Source organism: Onychomys torridus, chromosome 2 (genome assembly GCF_903995425.1).
Source record: "Onychomys torridus chromosome 2, mOncTor1.1, whole genome shotgun sequence".
Lineage (NCBI taxonomy): Eukaryota > Metazoa > Chordata > Mammalia > Rodentia > Cricetidae > Onychomys > Onychomys torridus.
In genome coordinates this window covers 167,403,187-167,425,020 of record NC_050444.1, presented here as the reverse complement: position 1 = coordinate 167,425,020, position 21,834 = coordinate 167,403,187, and the positions used below count along the sequence as shown (strand labels likewise).

At 48.4% G+C, this 21,834-nt stretch overlaps 2 protein-coding genes across 6 annotated transcripts; both read right to left on the bottom strand.

Moving 5' to 3' along the window:
* Positions 1-1,710: 1,710 nt before the first annotated feature.
* On the bottom strand, positions 1,711-16,738 carry Mxra8 (matrix remodeling associated 8). Of its 3 annotated transcripts, none has more exons than XM_036178697.1 (10): positions 16,582-16,738; positions 4,973-4,996; positions 4,559-4,858; positions 4,265-4,366; positions 3,682-4,152; positions 3,113-3,280; positions 2,994-3,033; positions 2,845-2,921; positions 2,692-2,772; positions 1,711-2,497 (listed from the first exon to the last, which is right to left on the bottom strand). In XM_036178697.1, exons 1-10 carry the CDS (start codon positions 16,691-16,693, stop codon positions 2,472-2,474), a joined length of 1,401 nt encoding a protein of 466 aa, XP_036034590.1. In that variant the 5' UTR covers positions 16,694-16,738; the 3' UTR covers positions 1,711-2,471. The 3 variants fall into 3 exon arrangements, with proteins under 3 accessions (XP_036034590.1, XP_036034588.1, XP_036034589.1); XM_036178695.1 differs by lacking the exon at positions 16,582-16,738 and adding an exon at positions 5,896-6,164; XM_036178696.1 differs by lacking the exon at positions 16,582-16,738 and adding an exon at positions 5,902-6,163.
* A 64-nt stretch (positions 16,739-16,802) lies between these two features.
* On the bottom strand, positions 16,803-18,563 carry Aurkaip1 (aurora kinase A interacting protein 1). Of its 3 annotated transcripts, none has more exons than XM_036178699.1 (4): positions 18,377-18,563; positions 17,787-17,872; positions 17,071-17,513; positions 16,803-16,977 (listed from the first exon to the last, which is right to left on the bottom strand). In XM_036178699.1, exons 2-4 carry the CDS (start codon positions 17,836-17,838, stop codon positions 16,876-16,878), a joined length of 597 nt encoding a protein of 198 aa, XP_036034592.1. In that variant the 5' UTR covers positions 17,839-17,872; positions 18,377-18,563; the 3' UTR covers positions 16,803-16,875. The 3 variants fall into 3 exon arrangements, with proteins under 3 accessions (XP_036034592.1, XP_036034593.1, XP_036034591.1); XM_036178700.1 differs by lacking the exon at positions 18,377-18,563 and adding an exon at positions 18,248-18,320; XM_036178698.1 differs by lacking the exon at positions 18,377-18,563 and adding an exon at positions 18,135-18,231.
* Between the last annotated feature and the right edge of the window lie 3,271 nt (positions 18,564-21,834).

The window sequence follows — 21,834 nt, the reverse complement described above, 5'->3', positions numbered from 1 at the left end:
TGGGTTCAGAGGCCACTAGTGTGAGGGGTACATCCTCAGACTATGCTTCAACAGGTCACTGAGGTCCTTGTGGGTGATTGTCATCCTTTCCTATCCTCACTATTCTTGGAAGAGCACTGGAGGGGGGCAAGAGTGAAGAAATGGGACCAATAAGATGCCTCATCTATTTAAGGTGCCTGCTGCTAAGTCTGATGACTTGAGTTTGAACCCCAGGACCCACATAGTGCAGGCTGAAGCCCACCTGAGGAAGGAGAGAATAGATTCCTGCAACTTATCCTCTGACCTCTACATTCATGCCATTCACTTATCTACAAACATTCACATAATATAAATGAAAAAAAAACAAAACAGGATGTGATGGCATGTGCCTTTAATTCAATCCTAGCACTAGGAAAGCAGCGGCAGGTGCATCTCTGAGTTCCAGACCAGGCTATATAGTGAGACCTTGTCTCAAGACAAACAAATAAACAAACATCTGGGCCTCCATGAGCACTGCACACATGTGGTACACAGACATAATGCAGGCAAAACACTCATATATAAAATGATAAAAATTAAGATATATATATATATATATATATATATATATATATATATATATATATAATTTATTTTTATTTTATGTGCATTGGTATTTTGCCTGCATGTATGTCTGTGTGAGGGTGTTGGCTACCCTGGAACTGGAGTTACAGAAAGTTGTGAGCTGCCATGTGCCTGCTGGGAATTGAACCTGGGTCCTCCAGATGAGCAGCCAGTGCTCCTAACTGTTGAGCCATCTCTTCAATCCCAAATTTTTAAATTTTTTAAAAGAGAGTGGGAGGGGGTTGGAGAGATGGCTCAGAGGTTAAGAACACTGACTGCTCTTCCAGATGGTCCTGAGTTCAATTCCCAGCAACCACATGGTGGCTCACAACCATCTATAATGAGATCTGGTGCCCTCTTCTGGCCTGCAGGCATACATGCAGGCCAAACACTGTATACATGATAAATAAATCTTTATAAGGGGAGTGGGGGATAGAAGTCTGTGCCCTTTCTTAGCTGCTTTTTCACCTCTGAGTCTGCTGAGGTCACACAGCCCAGTCATGACTAGCTCCTAGGGGAACCTGAAAACCAATACCTGATCCTGTTGGCCAAGCCCTGCCTCTTGGGGCTCTTTCTGATGGAATCTCCTCAGACCTGTATCCTTGGAGAGCCTTCCTGCCTGTCTTTGCTTCTTTTTACTCCATCTTGGCATCTGCTTCTCAAAGAACTGGGCCAGTGGCCAGGTGGTGGTGGCACACGTCTGTAATCCCAGCACTCGGGAGGCAGAGGCAGGTGGAGCTCTGTGAGTTTGAGGCCAGCCTGGTCTACAGAGCTAGTACAGTACAGGACAGGCTCCAAAGCTACAGAGAAACCCTGTCTCAAAAAATCAAAAAAAAAAAAAAAAAAAAAAAAAAGAACTGGGCCAGCACCATTTCCTTCTATGTTCTATCTCCCTCTCTGTCATTGTATACTCCCCCCTCCTTCCTGTCCACACACACACTTGGAAAAGGGACCGGAAGTCCTTCACCATGAGAAATGGGCTCCTGTGTCATAGTACATCTGAGCCTAGAAGGACCTAGACATAGATCTTCCACTGGAGGGGGTAGGGAAGGACAATGGAACTCAAATGAAGGCTATGAGAGCACCTGGGAGATATGTCCTCCCTGAACAGAAGAGGAATAGCAGGGCCAAGGCTAAAAATCAGATGTGTTTTTATTATGACATGAAAACTTCCCCAGTAGGAGCTGTTTGATGTGGCAGCATAGGCCACTCAGAACCCTCTTCCTCCATCTTCAGCCAAAATAGAGGACAAATGGAGCTCCAATCCCGGACCACAGAAAGGGAGGGATGTCAAGGCCAAGAGTCACATGATACCCAGCAACTCTTAGAAGGTATTCAGCAGAAAGGGATCAGAAGCAGAAAAGGGGCAATGGGCCAGCTCCAAGTGGCCCAAAGCAGCAAGATGGGCCCACAAGTCAGAACATATGACAGCAGGGCTCTGAGTAATGCATAGGCATAGTGCATCCAGGAAGACAAGCTCCCCAAGACAATGGCTAACGTGTTGAACTGGTGACTTAACTATCGTTAAGTGTCTTTCTGGCCCTAGCAGGAAGAAGCCACGAGAGATTGTCCATTTGGTGGACATTAACAAGGGATCTATGTCTGTTGTGTCAAAGTTGGGAGTACAGCCACCAGTGGGCACAGGCTGTACTCCCAACCAGTGGGCAGCAACTATACTATATCAGAGTCCCTAGGGAACCCACAGTTGCTCACCAAGATGAGGGTGATTCTTAGAAGAACAAAGTGAAGGCAGCTGCTCTGCCAAGTTCAGGCCAAGTTTATAGGAAAGCGGGACCAGCCACTGAGAAGAATCCAGGAGTGCCACAGGAGGGTCATGGAGACATCCTTTGATACAGAGCTACTGGCCCAGCCAGAAGCTCAGGATCCACTTATTTGCAGTACTCCTTTCTGAACTCTGGAAGCCAAGAAAATGGCTAGTGTCTACTTTCTGTCCCTTAGTTCCAGTGGGAAAGTCAGGGAAGACATTTGGCATGACTTCCCAAGGCCTTCTCAGAAAAGATGGCAGAAGTCTCCTATCCAAAGGGTCCTGGGAATGGGTAGAGTCACACATGGGATGGGGGAATGTTGGGGTCTCCCTCCACTGCTCACCTTTATCCAGATCCACATTCTTGGCAGGCAGGGGACTGTGGGCCATTTCAGCCCTCTCCTTCAAGATGTTGTTTTTGTAATCTGGTTAGAAGAAAAGAATAAGTCCCACCCAAAAATGCACTTCCCCTGGACCCTTGTGGTCCTCACTCCTACCTAGCTGGATGTCCTCAGTCCTATAAGGAGCCTGGTCCCCTGTGGTCACAGCAAACTCCATCATGTTCACATCCTTCCTAAAGGGAGATGGCAGTGTAGGAGGGCAGGGCAGGGCAGGTCTGGGAGGAGGGTTGGGCAGGCAAACTCACCCCTTCAGTTTCCCAGCTTTTTTGTCTGAGGTCTCGCATCCTGTGAAGACAGGAGGATCAAGTCGGTCTCACTGTCCTCAGCCAATCTGGGCCCCTCTGTTCTAAGGGCCCTGACTTACCTCCATGGTGACGATGGCGTGTAGCCAAGACTACAGTGATGAGCAGCACAATGAATAGCAGTAGCGTGGCCAACACATAGCCCAGTTGCTGGAAGAAATGTGCATGGTTCTCTGGGACAATGACGTTGATGACACTGTGGCTTCGGGATCTACTTACCAGCGTGGGATCTACAGGGAAGTAGCAAGCATCAGAAACCCTCCATAAGCTAGGTGTGGTGGAGCATGCCTTTAATCCCAGCACTCAGGAAACAGAGACAGGTGGATCTCTGAATTTAAGTCCAGCCTGGTATACAAAGCTAGTTCTAGGACAGCTGAGGTTACACAAGGAAACCCTGTCTCGAAAAACAAAAACCAATACAAAAAAAGGGGGGGAGGTTGGGGATTTAGCTCAGTGGTAGAGCGATTGCCTAGCAAGCACAAGGCCCTGGGTTCAATCCTCATCTCAAAAAAAAAAAAAAAAAAAAGGAGAGAAAGAAAGAAAAGGAAGGAAGAAAAAAGGAAAGGAAGGAAGGAAGATACTCTCAGCAATACCCCTTCTCGGTGCCTGCAGGCTGCACACTTGCACACACCTGGGCCAGGAGTGCTGTTGTGGCCAGACCCATTACCGGGAGAGGCAGGAGCAGGTGGCTTCAAGACGGGTTCCGTGACCTGTAGGTGGAAGACCCGGCGCTCATGCAGGCCGCAGTAGTGGTGGTGCAGGTGGCAGGAATAGATTCCTTCATCAGCCGGTTCCAGAGCATCTATGCGTAGGGAGAAGTCGCCGCGTGCAAAAGCGTCGGCGTTCACTGCCACACGATCACGCAGGAAGGACGGCCCATAGGCGCGGCGCTCGCCAGATGCGTACAAGTCAAGCAGACGGTCAGCACGGTCGTGTGGCACCCCAGGTAGCTGTCGGTCCCAGTGGACCACCTGCTGCGCCTCCTCTAAGTGACGGTCAGTCCACAAGTGCGCACGGTTCACGCAAGTCATTAGAGCCGGCGCACCGCGGACCACCACCTTCACTTCCTTCTCACCGTCCCAGTACGTGCGAGCTAACAGGGCTGCGGATGCATTGAGAGAGGCAGCCAGATCACTGCCCCGCAGAGGTGAGGAAGGGGAAGACTGGGTGGGGCAGGGATGGCAGTAGCAAAGGAGAGTGAGGGGCACACTCACGATCATCGGTGACCTCGAGGCGCACGGCCAGGCTCTCGTAGAGATGACAGTAGTGGTGGTGGAGGTTGCAGGTGTACACCCCTTCGTCTCCCTCCTCCACAGCTGCTTCGCAGAAGACAACCTCAGCGTTGGGACCCATCTTCCTCCATAGGCCCTCCCTTAAATGGTTCTGACCCCGCCTTTCCAAGGCTCCACCCTTTCATAGGCCTAGTCTCCTCAAAGGTGTGTGTCCGCCCCCTGCCAATGTTTCTACTCCTGCCAAAGTTTCAGCCCCACCACGGTTCTACTGCGTACCACGGATGAGCAGTGAGAAGTTGCCGTCGTGGAAGGCAGAAGGCGACAGTAGGAGGCGGTCGTCGCGCGGCTCGTACACTCGCTGTTCACCCGCCGAGTACATATCCACGAGTCGGCGTCCTTGGCTGCCCGGGACTCCGCTGAGGTCCCAGTGGACCACGCGCTGACGGTCATGCAGTCGGTCTTGGGTCCACACCATGCGCGGGCTCTGGCAGCGCAGCACCGCCTGGGTTCCGGCTGCCCAGCTCACTACGGACTCAGACACCACAGAGCTGCTGGCTGTTGCGGTCCCTGAGGGTCCTTGTCAGGAAGAGGGAGTCAACGGCAAAAGTCAAGATGGAGGCAGGATGGGTTAGGAGAGAAGTGGACCGACCCTAAAGGGGCCTGGCCCACAGATGGGTATGGGACACTAACCTGAGTACAGAAGGACTTCAAGGCCTGTAAGGAGAGAAAGAGTAAAGCTGTAGGCATTTTTCACCTTTGCTTTCCAGGACCCACCAGCCGGAAGACCCCTTGGGGCCTCCCGCAGTCTTGGCAGTTTGTTGCCATCATGCCCGCTTAACTAGTTCTGGTAGGGAAGCTGCCAGCAACACCCTTAGTATCACCTTCCTGGCTGTACAAACGGCTCTGGTAAATGGGAAACCAAGAAATCTGGTCATGAGTAGTAGGGAAGGATGTGACTCTATGCAGTCTTGTTCTGACTGTGAACTTGAAGTAACCATTGCCACATTATAGCAACAAGTCCTTCCGAACTGCTCCAGCAGGACACTGAGGCAACCAGCAGTAGTATATGCATCTGTGCTGAACCTTTAGGAACCTTCCCACCTCAGGCATTCATAGCCCTGTCCTACACACCCCACCCTGGGTGCAGCAAGCCCTTTGCTACAGTCTCAACAGGTGACAGGGGGAGTAAGTCCTGATCTGCCACCACTGGCCCAAGACAGTGCTGTGGAGAAGTGGCTTAGGGCCTAGGCTTCTAGGAAAAATGTGCCTGGTCAGCAGGCCATAGTAGGCAGGCCTGGGGCCCCTGAAGAAGGCGTTGGAACAGACTCTATTAGCCCTTAGTTGTCGGCCACACTGACTTCCCTCCCCACATCTGGGAGGACTGCACCCTGAGCACACAAAGAATGGGTACGGGAGGCATCCTTGGCTACATCCTCCCTAGTTAGGGCCCCTGGGATTTTTGTTAGAGTACCTTAAGGCTTCATGATTGAAAGTGAATTGCTGTTTTGAGGCACCAGCCTGGTCCTTTTCTTTGATGAGTGCTCCCTACCCCTCCCAGCCTAAACACAGAGAGTTCATCAACTCACTGTCCCACACCCAGTCCCATCTCTCACACTCACTCTGAAGAAGCACCAGTTTCCACAGCAAGACACAGGACAGCAGTTCCATGGCGCCGGAAGGGACCGGGCTGTGCTTTGTCTTACTCAGCTCTAACTCTCCAGAAAAACAGCCGACCCCCTCTCCCTGCCAGCACCCGCTGACATCACGGAGCTGTGGGCCGGGTCTGTGCCCCGCCCACTGTGCAGCTCTACTGTTGGCCTCCCCCATCCTTGGCTGGCCTGTTGTGTTGCAGCCACCCGGTCCAGGCCTAGAAGGTGGGAGGGTCTGAGTAAATGCTCAGCCAGTCACCGGTCATCCCTGGGGTGGGGCAGTAGCTCAGTCCTAGGACAGATGAAGAGGCCTGAATGTGAGGATTCCTGAGGCCATATGAGTGCCAAGCATCTGGTAAACTTTCTGAGCTGCAGCAGAACTGGTGTTTGAAGGTGAATGATCTGCATCCCTGGCTTTGACATTCTCCCATGTGGTCAGCCAGACCAGAAAACCTGGGCTGCTTTCTCTATTCTTGTATTCTCCTTGCCAGATCAGGTGGCTCTTCCAGTTCCAATTTAGATAAGGGTGACTTTACTATGCCCTTCTCTGGGACCATAGTGGGCTACCTGAGGACCACATGATGGCACTATGGTCCACTTATCTCTAGGATCAAGAAAGGCAGGCACAGTGGCCCACTCCTTTAATTCTAGCACTTGAGAGGCAGAGGCAGAGCTCTATGAGTTTGAGGCTAAGATGGTCCTCATAGTGAATTCCAGAGCAGCCATGGCTACATATAGTGAGACCCTGTCTCAAACAAAACAAAGAACAGCCAATCAGGGAGGCGAGTGGTAGGACCTCTGGGCACTGAGGACACAACTAGAGTTGTCCACATTCATAAGGCAAACCCAGAGTCCTGAAACCAGGACTGAAGTGCTATGATCTGGGAACCTCTACTTGGAGGAAAGGGGAGTGGAGCTCTCCCAACAGAAAGCACAAATTTGAAGCTCTGGGAAAACAAAATCATATAAACAAATGGAAAATAACAGAGCAGCACTGTGTACCAGCCCACTCCTGCTAGTTAAGCAAACCACAGAACAAGAAAGGAAAAGAATCCAAAAAACCTCAGAAGCCCTTAAGCAGTCTAGGCCACTTCTTTGGATAGTAATAGGTACAGGCCCTATCCCTGGAGGCTGGGGTGGGGTCCCCAAGTCCTCAGACAAGCCAGGACCTCAGCCTAGCTGGCTATTAAAGGGGAGGGGGAAACAGGGAGGACCAGCTATGAGGCTATAAGAAGTCCCTCAGTACCTAAGGGAGCCAGCCATCCAGGATCTGTGCCAGGCAGAGCATGAACTTGGCCCCCAGCTCTTCTCTGGGCCTTTTATTCTGGAAAAACAAGTCCCACCCAGCAGGCCATCCCCCAATTCCCCTGTTCTGGCCTTACCTTCTGCTTTTCTAAGTGGTGTGGATGCCTCACTTGCCACAGTGTGTGTCTCTACCCCACACTCAGGAGGTTCACTGCTGCTATATCTGTCTCTCCTCTCCACTCTCCCATGGTTGTCCTAAGCTATCCTCTATCCTGTTTCTTTCCATGGAAGGAGAGTGTTCAGGAAAAACACAGAGGTGTTAGAAGGTCACAGAGGTGACCCAGGCCTGATCCTAAATATGAGTGGTGACCAGGTTCAAGGTAGAAGACAGAGGAAGAGTATATTAGGAGTCTGGGACACCTGTTCCATACCTCTGCCCAGGTCTTCCCTTTGCAGACTCAGGGATTGCAGACTTGGGGAATTCTCAAACTGCAAATCCCAATAATTTATTTCCAGGTCACAGGCCAGATGCTGATATCTATGGGAGCCTTGACTCCCTAGAGACACACATGGAAACAGATGGCCCTTGGCCAACACCTTCTTCCCCTATCCTATCCTCTACTTTAGGCCAGAGGAGTCAAGATGGACAGCAGAGGTCTGTTTGCCCTCCTCCCAACCCCCCCCCCCCACATCCTTAAGCAGGAAATAGCCACAGACAAGAACTGGAGCCAAGCAGGCAGCCTGGGCTGCTAACCAAGCCACCTGCCCCTCCCACAGTCAAGGGCCTGGGCCATTCCAGCTCCTCAGTCTACTGTGGAGCCCCCAGCTCCCTATCCCTTGCTTCCCAGCCCCATCTAGAATCTTTGTCCCTGTAGGAAAAGAACAGACCAGGGCAAAGCAAAACCACTGACCTCGTGGTACTTTGGCAAAGCCTCAGCCAACCCAGAGCCCTAGACCTATCTCCTTCTTTTAGGGGTGTGGCCAGACAAGAGGTATCAGCCAGCCCACTAGGCACAAAAACTAAGAATCTGATGTTGGCTGCTATTCCTGGTGACTTGGACATTCCAGGCAGCCCAGCTCATTGGGAAGAAAAACCACAGGACCAGAGATTCAGTCAGGCCCAACTGCCCCACCACAGGCTTCTTATGGTCCCAAGGACTATAGTCAGACCAGATACAGGCACAAACTGAGAGCAGCTTCTGCACCCACTGTTACTCATCCATAGAGACCCACATTGGTCTTCATTTAGCCAGCACTTACTGAGCACCCACCAAGCACTCAAATTAGATGGATGCACCAGCCCTTGCCCTGTTGATAGACCAGAATACTTATTTTTTATCATCTATTCATTATTTTATTTTATTTTAATCAACTGGTTTTTTTTTTTATGTGCATTGGTTTTTTGCTTACATGTATGTCTGTGTGTGAGGATGTTGGATCACCCAGAACTGGAATTATAGACAGTTGTGAGCTGCCATGTGGGTGTTGAAAATTGAACCCAGGCCCTCTGGAAGAGCAGCCAGTGTTCTTAACCACTGAGCCATCTCTCCAGCCCCCTTATTTTTTTTTTAAGATTTATTTATTATGTATACAGAAGAGGATGCCAGATCTCATTACAGATGGTTGTGAGCCACTATGTGGGTGCTGGGAATTGAACACAGGACCTCTGAAAGAGCAGTCAGTGATCTTAACTTCTGAGCCATCTCTCCAGCCTTTATTTTGCTTTTTTTTTTTTTATTTTGTTTTTGTTTTTGTTTTTTTTTTTTTTTTTTTTTGAGACAAGGTCTCTCTACATAGCTCTGGCTGTCATGGAACTCACTATATAGACCAGACTGGGCTCCAATTTACAGAGATCCACCTGCCTCTACATACTAAGTGCTAGGATTAAAAGAATGCACCACTACATCTGGCTTGTGATCATTTAAAAAATATTTAATATATTTTTTTGTGTATGGGTGTCTCACCTGTAAATGGCTGTGTACTACCTGTAGTGCACTCAGAGGCCAGAAGAGGGCATCAGATCCTTTAGCCTCCTTTAGCCGCTGGGAATCAAACCTGGGTCCTCTGTAAGAGCAAGTGCTCTAAACTACTAGGCCATCTCTCCAGCCCCTTATGATCATTTCTAAATGACAGAAATGGATGGGCATAGTGGCACATGCCTGTTACCACAGCATTCAAGAGTTTGAAGCAGGAGGATCACCATCAGTAAGAACCTGTTTTAAAATAAAACAAGAATAGCCATCTGGCTAGAGGTTGGCCTGATGGCACACAGAAATACTGAAGTGGTTTAGAGCTACCATGGACAGACAAGAAAATGGTCCCTATCAAGTCCTCATGGTGAGTAGATTTCTAAGAATCCACAAGACTATGGCCATTGGTGTCTGCACCATGGAGTCCCCTGTGTGAGTGTGAGCAGACAGCACAGTCATATACACACTTGATCAGGCTACATAACATTTAAAAGTGAGAAAATGTCCCTGCTTTGGTGGTAAAGCTTCTACCAGAGCAGATGCAAAGAGCTATTCCCTCCAATCCAGGGGGAGCAGTTCCCTAGAGTTAAGAATCCCACTGGGTGGGCAACAAGGTCTGAGGGTGACCTTTGAGAGCTGAGAAAGTCCTAGACCCCAGCCAAGTCTTCATCCCTACAACTTGGAGGAATCAGATTCTGCAGGTGGCCTAGAAGTGGGCCACCAGTCTTTGGAGATACTCTGACATCAGGCTTTTGAGACTTTGAGCAGGGCTAGACCATGGGACTGTGAGGTAACAAATGCGACTTCTTGTACAGCAGTGGGGGACCAATACAATTCCATGGGAGCAGAAACAAGCATTCATTTTGTAAGGATAGCCCCTGGTTTCTCAGTAAGGTTTGGGTATGATAGGGGCCAATATGGACAAACTGCTGGGCCAAAAGTCCATCTGGATTGTGCTAGGATCTGTTTGGACCCTTCATGTCCAAGAAGTGGAGGATAGATGGTTCACATACACTCTAGACCATAACGTTCACCATTCTACCCTCAATCTGGTTAGGGAGATTTTCATGAAGGAGTTGAAACCAAGCCCTTGTACATCATAGCAGGCACTCCACCACTAAACTGCACCCCCAGAATGTTCTCTATGAGTTCTAACCCACTTCCTAGAAATAGTCACTTGAATGTCTGTTGGTTCTACTGGGGTCCAGAGTGCTGGGATTAAAGGAGTGTGCCACCTTCCTGGACCTCGTCAGTTTTCTTGTTATTGTGTCAGGTATGGTAGCACACACCTTTAATCCCAGCACTCAGGAGGCAAAGCTTCTTGGTATGCATAGTGGGTACCAAATCAGCCAAAGCTGCATAGTGAGACATCATCTAAAACAAAAAGCAAAAATCCAGGCATGACGGCACAAACCTAACATCCCAGCATTTGGGAGCCTGAGGCAAAGAGATCTCTGTGAGCTGGAGGGCAGCCTGGTTTACACAGCAAGTTATTTTCTTGGCATTATAGATTGAACACCAGGCTTTACACATGTCCTCAAAGCACTTGACCACTGACACCCCACCAATCCATTTGTGTGTATGCTGTGGCATCTATGTCACAGCGTACATGTCAAAATGTACAAAGAACTGTGGCATCTGAGAATGGAACTCAGGTTTTCAGATTTGGTGGCAAGCACCTTTACCTGGTGAACTGTCTTGTTGGCCACAATCCATCAATTTTAAAATAGAGGACAACTTTTGGGAACTGGTTCTTTATCCACCATGTTCCAGGGATCAAACTCAAATTATCAGGCTTGTAGGGTAAGCATTTTTACCCACTAAGCCATCTCACTGCCACCCACCCTCTATCAGATAGGGTCTTGCTATGTTATATAACACTGGCTGGCCTGGACTTTACTATGTAGACCAGGATAGCCTGGAATTTCACGTGATTCTCCTGCCCCGACCTACCAAGTGCTGGAATTACAAGTATGTGCCACAATGCTCAGGCCCAAATCTTTGTTGTTGTTGTTGAGACAGTCTCTCTATGTAATCTCATTATATAGACCAGAGGTTCTCAACCTGTGAGTTGCAAACCCTTTGGCAAACCTCGATCTCCAAAAATATTTACATTATGATTCATGACAGTAGCAAAATTACAGTTATGAAGTAGCAACGGTTGAGGGTCACCACAACATGAGGACCTGTATTAAAATGTTGCAGCGTTAGGAAGTTTAAGAACCACTGATGTAGACCAAGCTGGCCTCAAATTCACAGACATTTGCCTGCCTTTGCCTCCCCACTGTGGCTACCAGCTATGAATCTTAAATATGTAAATTAAAAATGAAACTTGCTTAGGAGGCTGGAGAGGAATTGCTAAGACATAAAGCCAAATGTGACAAAAGTATCTTTTTATTGTTTGTTTGTTTGTTTTTGAGACAGGGTTTACCTATGAAGCTCTGGCTGTCCTGGAACTCACTATGTTGTCCAGGCTGGTTTTGAACTCAGATTCACCTGACTCTTTCTCCCAAGTACTGGGACTAAAAGTGTACACCACCACCACCACCCAGCCCCACAAAAGTATCTTTTTTTCTTTCTTTTTTCTCAAGACAGAATTTCTCTGTGAAACAGTCCTGGCTGTCCTGGAACTCATTCTGTAGACCAGGCTGGCCTCAAACTCACAGAGATCTGCCTGTAACCTTTTTTTTTTTTTTTTTTTTTTTTGATTTTCAAGACAGGGTTTCTCTGTGTAGCTTTGTGCCTTTCGATTTGGAGACCAGGCTGGCCTCAAACTCACAGAGATCGGCCTGCCTCTGCCTCCCGAGTGCTGGGATTAAAGGCGTGCGCCACCACCGCCCAGCCAAAAGTATCTTAATGTGTTACAAATGGTATAAGAGCATTGAAGGGAGAATGCTGGCATGGTATCTGAGGAACATGTCTGCCAGGCTGCTGAAGGCAGAGAACTGCACTCATGGACTGTATCTTAATTGTCAGCCATTCTGATATTGTTGTACATGCATGCACATGGAACCTGAAAAGCCAAGGGGTAGTAGATGGGGAACCCAGATCCTTGCTAGTTGGAATGAGAAATTACAGATAAACAGGATGGGTCTGAACAACTTATATGGAGTTATCTAGCTAGCTACAGAGACCTTGATAAGACCTTGTTAGCTCAATTATCAATTACATAGATGCATGGAATTCATATTGTGCATTTAAGTTGGTCATTATAACATGTATTTTCTATCTCTGTCAACTAACAGAACCAAAAAGAACCATGCAGCAGTCCCAGAGCAGCAACTCACCCAGTGCTCAGACCCTGGTTTCTCTGAAAAACAAATAATGGCTCCTTAGAAGCAGCTTATTGTAGGACCAGAAGGAAAAAATAAATAATAAATCTACAGTGTTTCATATCTTCAAACAGGAAGCAAGTTCTCTTGATAACAATAATAAAATTAGAGTGTGTCCCTGGGCAATGGTGGCACATGCCTTTAATCTCAGCACTCAGAGGCAGAGGCAGGTGGATCTCTGTGAGTTCGAGGCCAGCCTGGTCTCCAAAGCGAGTTCCAGGAAAGGCGCAAAGCTACACAGAGAAACCCTGTCTCGAAAAACCAAAAAGTACTATTGGGTTATAACCCAAAGTATTATTGGATCCATGCTGAAGTTGCTGAAAAATATTCTCATTGCTCTGTAGAAATGAGCAAAGCAAAAGTAACCCAAAAGGCAATGTCTTCAAACTGAATTCAAGTTATCTGCAAGAACAGTGCTCTTAATTGCTGACCATCTCTCCAGGTTTTCTACTGTCTACATTTTATTGTTTGTGATCTGCCAAAAAGGAATTCTGGCAAGACTTGGCAGAAATGGCTTGTATGTGCTAAATATGGTGTTAACTAGACAGCATAACCAAGGCTGGAGGATCTTGATGCTTCTTCCAGCCACAGTGCCTCTAGCCATCTATGCAGCACTATTGGTCTATACAGTCCCCTTGTCTACACGGTCACCCTTTGTCTGCATAACACCCTCCGGCTACCTTTTATCTTGTGGTCTTCTATCCTGCAGTAACTCAGGGTAGGTTCTCTCCTACCTACCTATAGAAGTTGCCGCACACCCCTTTTTTTTCTTTCACTAGTTGTATTGTAAAGGATACAGCTGAATAATGGCAAAGTACAACATAGGGCAAAGTATGGAATAGTCTCAAGGACAAGATCCTTAATCCTCATGGAGAAAATGTAAGTATCTCAAGCACTTTACCAACTAGGAAGCTCCCTCGAGATTTAATGCCCAGAATTACTTTATTTGGGATTTCATGGTTTGAGTGAGTATATAAAGTCAGACTTCAGAGTTCTCCTCTTTGGTTCTAGGTTTATAATTGTGCATGCAAGGTATCATGGTGCATACCTGGACATCAGAGGACAAAAGAATCATACTGTCCAGGTGTATTGTAGCTTGAAAATAAAATGTTCTGCCACAAAAATCATGTGTTTCGGAAGGTTAGGAAGGTACAGTTGAAGGAAATAGGTAATAAATACATGTCTTTGAAAAGCATAAATGGCTCCAGGCCCTTCATTCATTGATTCCTGCTCATCATGTTAAAAAAGCTTTTCTAGGTGAGTGGTGGTGGCACACACCTTTAATCCCAGCACTCGGGAGGCAGAGGCAGAAGGATCTCTGTGAGTTCCAGGCCAGCCTGGGATACAGAGTTCCAGGAAAGGCTCCAAAGCTACACAGAGATCCTGTCTCAAAACAACAACAACAAAAAGCTTACCAGCCAATAACTAGGCAATAGAGGGATAGGTGGGGCTGCCAGGCAAAAAGAATAAGGAAGAGGAATCTTAGGAGAGGTGGGGAGAAGCAAGGGGCCAGCCAGCCAAACATGGAGGAAGCAGGGAAATAGGACATACAGAACGAAAGAAAGGTAAAATCCTCAATGCAAAACATAGATGAAGAAAAACAGGTTAAATTAAGAGCTAGATGGACAAGCATAAGACAAGGTTGAGCATTCAAAACTACTAAGAATTCTCTATATCTCATGATTTGGGGACTGGCAGTCCAAGAAAGCCTGCTATGGCATCAACATGAGCCCTAGACACAGGGATGTTTTCCCACCTTCCAACCCTAACCCATGCCCTTGCCAGGACAGCCCAAGCCATGGACTAACACAATGGCAATAAGACCATCCTCCTCCTAGGCTCTGCTCTATCTAGAACATATTGTCCTTGCCAGCCACATACTTCCCTGACAGTGGGAAGTAAAACTCATTGGAAGGTCAGTCAGGCTTGCATCTAACAGCTGTACTGTATACCACGCAGGGGTTTCTGAGTTGGCAGTGCCCTGACCAAAGTTCCTCAGCAGAGCTAGGATTTGTGTATGTGGAGACCCTGCACATTTACTGGTTAGGAAACACACTAGGTACTCAAATATGCTGCTGGCTGTGCAGGCATGTGGTGGACATAAGCTCACAAAAGGACACACTAAGGTAGCTATCAGCTTTTAGTCTTGGTAAAAAAGATGGGGTACCCATCATGGGTTGAAGACTACTTTTAGCAACCATGGCCTGGCAGGAATCTAAACCATGACTATGCTAGGAGGGGCCAGGTTGATCAGTTAGGAGCAGAACCAAATCATAGGCCTTCCTTCATAGCATCTTCCCAGAACAGGGATATACCAAGGGGCTATGCATCCCACAAGGTAGAAGGCAGGGTGGAGGCCCTACAGGAAAGAAAGGATAGCCACTTGTGGCCTGGAAAGAGCTGCAAAGATAAAAATATAATCCCCAAATTGCTGAGATCCTGGCTGGGTAAAGTTTTCCAAGCCATAAGCACTAGGGGTGTGGGGGGTGAGACTGGACAGGGATAACTCACGCAGTGACCCATGATATGTGACAAAGAAAACAATCTCATTCTCAGCACTGATGGTATGTGTGGAATTGTGTGGTAGTGTATTCCTGTCTTGGAGCCCAGTAATATCTGCCATCTCTAATCCCCATTCTAGCAACCAAAACGTCTCCAGATACAATTTAGGCAATGTTAAGAACCACTACCCTTGGGCCAAGCATGGTGGTGCATGGCTTTAATCCCAGCACTCAATAGGCAGAGTCAGATGGATCTCTGAATTTAAAAGGCCAGCCTGGTCTACACAGTGAGTCCTGAGACAGCCTTGAGTACAGAGACCCTGTGTCTCTTTCTCTCACACACATACACACCCAAAAAAGGTATTACTGTGTCGGAACCACAAGGTGAAGTAGCTTAGGGCCTCTTCTTTTCTAGCTGACACACTGTGTGTGGTAGCTGAACCACTTGGGTCTCCTGCCCTATAGGCCTCTCGATGATCTGGAAGCTTAACTCCAAACAGTAGAATTGAAACCTCATTTCTCCTCTAGAAGGAAGTGTGGGGTGAGCCACAGGGCAGCTCTTGGGCAGGGCTGAAAGGAAATACCAGGAGCAGCTATAGACAGCCAAAAGTGCCAGCAGAAGGCAGGGGGCTGCAGAGTCAGACTAGGCCAGAACTAGCTCAGAGAGGGCAGGCTACCCTTCACCAAGGTTTAGTCTTAGACCCTCAGGCCCTAGGACCCTGTTCCACTCATCCCAGGCCCAGGGAGAGTATCACAGCTGGGGGGTCCTGAAAGGAGCTTTCAGCCAGCTGCTCTGGTCCTCAGCCAAGAGGTCCATGGGATGCCAAGAATCTCTCATTACTGCCCCCTTCTGGTCACTAGTAAACACACAGCTAGTAAAATATTAGAGGTTTTTAGCATTCCACCCAATTAGCTTCAGTCTTTAAAGCAGAGACCACAATGCCCTTTTGGGAACATGCCTTTTGGAAACCCGTTCACTGATTCACATGTGTTGAGCAGGGGCCCATCTGGATACCAAGGGACATTTGCTTATCAATATCATCCAGTCTACCCTAGATTTGTTAACTCTGGAGATAGTTATCAGAGAGCAGAGTAAATGCGAAGGCACAACAGATGCACTATCCAGGTTCCCCTGCTTATACCTAGCTCCCTCATACCTTGGTATACAAGGCTAGGGGCCTTCCAGGCCTCCAACTGTTCAGAGTATACATTCCTCTCAATGTAGGGACACTGGAATCATAAGAGTCTCTACCTCAAGCTAAAACTCTAAACAGCATCTTCCTTGGTAAGCCCTCAACACTGAACTTACCAACACACTGTTCAGGTAACCTTCCTGATTAGTGCCCCCACCCACACTGAAGAATTCAGAACACAGGAGAGGCTGAGGAGCCAAAAAGTGGCTGGAGCATCTGGGAAGGCTGGCACCAATGGTAATACCCTGTCCTGTGGCCAGATGACACCATCCCAGCCAACAGGACAAGCAACTTAAAGGGCTTATCACCTAAAGGGACCATGTGCATCTTTCGGGAAACCTGACCTTTTCTGCTTCCCTACCTTGCACTCTCAAACCATCCCTCACTTCATAATCAAATCACCACTCACCCCAGTACAGATACCCCTCAGCTCCAATGCCACCAGTATTCACACTGAAGCCCACCTCCCTGGAAGTGTTCACAGTGATCCCAAAGCACATATCTCTACACAAGGCTGTCATTTCAGAAGGCACAAATTAGTCAGATTGGGTGTCTGGGTTCCTAGATGGAAGTCTGTTCTTATTCGAGAGAGTTCCCACCAGACCAAAGAAGCTCTATGCCAGCCCAGAATAACTCAGTCTTTCCAACGTTTATTATAATGGGTCTGCAGCAGGAAGAGGACCAAAGGGATGAGACCCCAGGTTCATTTGTTCTTCATGTAGATCTTTGGGGCCTGCCAGCTCTCAGGAGCTTCCTTCAGGCCTGCCTTCAGCCAGATGCGCTTCAAATCTTTCTCAAACTTGATCTGCAAGGGCAGAGGAGGCAATCAACTCATTCTCAGCAAGCCAAGCACTCTCAACCATTACCAATCAAGGCCCAAGGGAGAGCCCATATTCACCTGCTTCCTCTTCAGACGTCCTTCCTGGACTTTACGCCGTTGAAACCGTGTCCTCTTGATCAGTTTACGGTATTTGTGGTGGTTCATCTTCCGTCTTCGGATCTTCAGCACATTTTTGCACTGCACTGGATTGGCATCCCAGACGTCCCTGACTCCCTGCTTGGCTTCCTCCTCCTGGCTGGGCGGACACTTGTAGTAGTGGGAGGGAACCACAGTCATTGGAACCCCAACATTCAGTCTGGGCAATAGGTATCGAGCAGTCAACCAGGTCTCTAGTGGACTGATGGACATCTTCCTGGGGACTAGGAACTCCTCAAGCTCCAACTGGGACCCCTTACCAGGGAGGGAGGCAGCCCGACTTAGGCTTGCAGGCTGCAAACTGTAAAGGGGTTGAAAAGCATGGCTGCCGATCACCCCGGAGCCAGGCCAGGAACGACTGAAACCTAGGGGAAACAACAGAGTCGCTACTGGTAAGACCACACCAGATCAGAACACTACTACTACTCAGACGTGGGCAACACGTACACCCAAAACGGGAAAACCTGGACCTTCTTCTTTAGCCTAAAGTTGTGATGTACCCCTTCATACATCGAAGTTCGCAGGGAAAAGTTTGTGGACAGGCCCAAAATTCCAGTATCAAGTTAAGACTGCTGAAGGCAAGCTGGGCCGATCATCCCCAACCCTGGCGTGGCTTCCGCGTCCACGGGGCCTCTTACCTGCCCAGGGAACAGCCCTGACCAGCTGTGAAGTCAGGCGCGCCAGGAACATGGTGAGTTGACAGCCAGGCCACAGGTGCTCAAAGCTAAAATACAGGTACCAGTTGAGGTCATGGAGAAGCAGTGGACAGTGTTATTAGTTGTCACCGGCAGGCCAGGCCGCATGCCTCACATACCCCCACCACCCAGGACTCCCCTGACCAGCAATGAGGCATCTTCAAACGTCCTCTTGGCTTAAATCCTGCCTCTACTTATCTCCACCAACGCGACTCCCGCAAGCCACCCACCCACTTTTTCTGCTCAGGCACCCGACCCACAGCGCGGGGTAGTATCAACGCTCGAACGCACCAAACAGAACCAGACCGACAGCGGCCGGTGGCCTCTCATTTTTCCAGCTCCCCTACAGCCTATAGCTTTCAAGCTTCCGACCCACAGACCCAACCCCGGAAGTTAGAACTGACCATTCATTGTGCCTCTGACCTTGAGAACTTCCGGTCTGTAAACAGTTCCGCCCCACCCTGAGCCTACCCAACGCCCTCTACTTCCGGTCTGTAAGGTGGAGGAAGGGTTCTGCCCCACCCTGACCCTACCCAGCGCCCTCTGGCGCCCGTCTTGCGTCAGTCCATCTCTTCGGCACCCGCTAGCAATTTCTCCGCCCCAGTTCTCCAGCAGCTCGTCGGTTCCAGACAAAAAACAACCAAAACCCTACATCAGTCCACAATGCCCGATAGTGCTCTGTGCGCACGCGTGGACTGTAGCAGTATTTTTGTTGTTTCGTCTCTCCACAGCGCCCGTATGACTGCGGAAATGACGCGGTGCCGCGACGAAAGAATTTGGAGCTCCTCCTCTTGGGACAGGAGATGGTTTAGGAATAGGCCTGGGCTTATGATGGGGGCAAAGTAGAACTCGCAGGGCTTCTTTGTTTCTCAGGAACTCCGTGGTGTTCCTGAACATACTGCTCCTGTGGCCCTGTTTAACCTGACAGCCACCTCTTCCCGCCAATCTCAAGTGAGAAGTCCTAAATCCTATATGGACCGGGAGCTGAGGACCGAACCCAGGCACGAGCGCTTGGCGCTCTACCACTGAGCTAAATCCCCATGGACCGTTTCTAAAGCAAACAAGTTCTAATCGTGTACCTTGGGAGGGATGGGGGAAGAAACCCTGCAACGTTAATTTTTGTGTTTTTTTCCAGACAGGGTCCCTCTGTGTAACAGAGCCTTGGTTATCCTGGAACTCCCTTTCTAGACCAGGCTGGTCTCGAACTCACGGAGCTCGGCCTGCCTCTGCCTGTTGTTTGTTCACACGTTTTTACCCCAAAACCTAAAGCAGCCTTTGTGCTGCTTCCCACACCAAGAGCCTAGCATTTCAAACTATACCTCTCTCACTCAGAAAGGCCGGTCAGCCCTGATGGACAGGGGCACCAGCTTTAAGAAAGGTCCAAGACTCAGGGTCTCTTTTATTTGACAGTTAGTAGTAGGAGCATAAATCAGTAATGAGATCAGAAACTGCAGTCTCTAGTCCTGGCTCTATAACTGAGGTCACAAAGTGATGTTGTATACACCCTACCTTCCAGAGGTGATGCCTGAGATTTTTATTTTATTTTAAGATATGTATACAGCATGTATGACTACAGGCTAGAAGAGGGCACCAGACCTGGTTACAGATGGTTGTGAGCCACCATGTGGGTGCTAGGAATTGAACTCAGGACTTCTGGAAGAGCAGTCAGTGCTCTTAACCTCTGAGCCATCTCTCGAGGCCCCTGACTTTTTTGTTTGTTTTTTTGTTTTTTTAAGCTGAGGATCGAACCCAGGGCCTTGTGCTTGCTAGGCAAGCGCTCTACCACTGAGCTAAATCCCCAACCCACCCCCCTGAGATTTTTAAACACAAAGGTTTATGTTTTGTTTGCTTTTCCAGACAGGGTTTCTCTGTGTAGCTTTGTGCCTTTCCTGGGACTCACTCTGTAGCCCAGGCGGTCCTTGAACTTAAGAGATCCGCCTGCCTTTGCCTCGAGAGTGCTGGGATTAAAGGCGTGAGCCACCACAGCCCACCTGTCTTTTCTAATGGTGTTTCGAGAGAGGAGGCACATCGTGCACATGAACATGCCATAACATACATGTCGAGGTCAGAGGATGACTTTGTAGAGTCAGTTCTCGGCTTCCACCTTTATGTGGATTACATGGATCTGATTCAGGTTGTCAGGCTAGTGTGGCAAGCACTTAACCCACTGAGGCATACACTGCACTAACCCAAACAGGAAGGTTTATACACAGTCTCTTCCCCTGGGTTTAGCCACAAAGTGCAAAATGGTGCCTTCTAGACTGCAGCCTTCATCTTGGTGCTTCCAGTCCTCACTCCACATGATCACCTGTTACTTGATGATCTGTTTATCTTCCTGCACTCTACTCAGTCAGATTAAAATGGAAGACTTAAACCAAGGATCCAAAGAGATAAATAAATCCATCAGAGAGATGATGATGTTGAGAACAATTCAGATAAGGAGAGTCAGGGACCAATAGGGGAACAGGCAAGTGGAAACCCACGTCTTGGAAACAGATCAATCAGCATCCTCCTTCCCCAATCCCAGAATTAGTCAGTTTCTGATCTTTAGGGAGGTATGAAATGCCAAGCTTGTTGAGATCCCTATACCTCAACAGGCCAAAACAGAAGGGGCCCAACCAGCATAGAACAGCTGCTTGGCCATGGTGGCAATGAAACATGGGTACATATGTGTGACACTGTGACAACGTACTACTGGTATGAGCCAATCTTGGCAAGGCAGAACTGAAACTACAAAGATCAATTCTTCATAAAAACCCAAAGAAAATGCACTGGTGGGGTTGAAGAGCTGGCTCAGCAATTAAGAGCACTTCCTACTGTTGCAGAGGATTTTAGTTTGTTCCCAACACCCTGATCAGATAGATCATAGTGTGCCTTCAATGCCAGCATTCAGCAAGCAGAGGAAAATGATCTAGGTTAGCTGGGTCTACAAAGCAAAACCCTTTTTAAAAGAAAAAAGAAAAATCATTGGTAGATTTGAGGGGAAGGTGTGTGTGTGTTTTCTTCAGAGGATAGAGGAGCATTTAAGTGCCTGAGTGGCCTAAGGCACTACAGCCTGTGTTGAGGAGCCCTAACATTGGGCCACAGAAGCCCAATACTAGCTGGCTTGTACCAGTCAGGGTAACTGCTCAATGGTGGAGTGCCAGAGCCAACGTATGTATGTCTTTATTTATTTTTGTTTTTTTTGGAGGCGACGGGGAGGCGCAGTTCGAGATAAGGTTTCTTCGTGTAGCTTTGGCTGTCCTGGAACTTGCTCTGTAGACTAGGCTGGACTTGAACTCACAGAGATCAGTCTGCCTCTGCCTCCCAAGTGGTGGGATTAAAGGTGTGCACCACCACCATCACCACCTCCGGGCGCCAGTTCATGTCTTATCCTAACACAACAGTTAGTTATGATGCTTGTTGAACATTGTCTATTTAAAAAAATTTTGTTTTGTTTTGTTTTTTGAGACAGGGTTTCTCTGTGTAGATTTGCGCCATTCCTGGAACTCACTTGGTAGCCCAGGCTGACCTCGAACTCAGAGATCCGCCTGGCTCTGCCTCCTGAGTGCTGGGATTAAAGGCGTGCGCCACCACCGCCCGGCTTAAAATTTTATTAGTATTAAATTTACTAGATGTATTTATTCATTGTAATCGTTTTGCCTACATGTATGTATGTGCGCCATGTTCAAGCTTGGTGTTTTCAATGGAGGCCTGAAAAGGACATCAGATCCACTGGAACAAGAGTTATAGATGGTTGTGACCCTCCTAGTATAGGTGATGGGAACTAAACCTGGGTCCTCTGAAAGAGGCCTCAAACTCAATACATAACTTGGGGTGATCTTAAAACTATTGATATTCCCAAGTCTGCCTCCATGTTCTACCACACCTAGTTTATATAGTGCGGGGATCAAACCCAGGGCTTTGGGCATGCTAAGCGAGCATTCAATTGAGCTACATTCCTCAACTCCACTTTTTATTTGAGACATGGTTTCACTATGTACTGTCCTGG

Coding starts and splice junctions, on each gene's coding strand:
- Aurkaip1 (XM_036178699.1), bottom strand. CDS start 17,838: ATGTTCCTGGCGCGCCTGACTTCACAGCTGGTCAGGGCTGTTCCCTGG. Junction 17,514..17,786: donor CAGGGCTGTTCCCTGGGCAG/GTAAGAGGCCCC, acceptor TGTTTCCCCTAG/GTTTCAGTCGTTCCTGGCCT. Junction 16,978..17,070: donor GACGTCTGAAGAGGAAGCAG/GTGAATATGGGC, acceptor CTGCCCTTGCAG/ATCAAGTTTGAGAAAGATTT.
- Mxra8 (XM_036178695.1), bottom strand. CDS start 6,109: ATGGGGGAGGCCAACAGTAGAGCTGCACAGTGGGCGGGGCACAGACCC. Junction 4,153..4,264: donor CCTCGAGGTCACCGATGATC/GTGAGTGTGCCC, acceptor ATGCATCCGCAG/CCCTGTTAGCTCGCACGTAC. Junction 3,034..3,112: donor ACGCCATCGTCACCATGGAG/GTAAGTCAGGGC, acceptor CTGTCTTCACAG/GATGCGAGACCTCAGACAAA.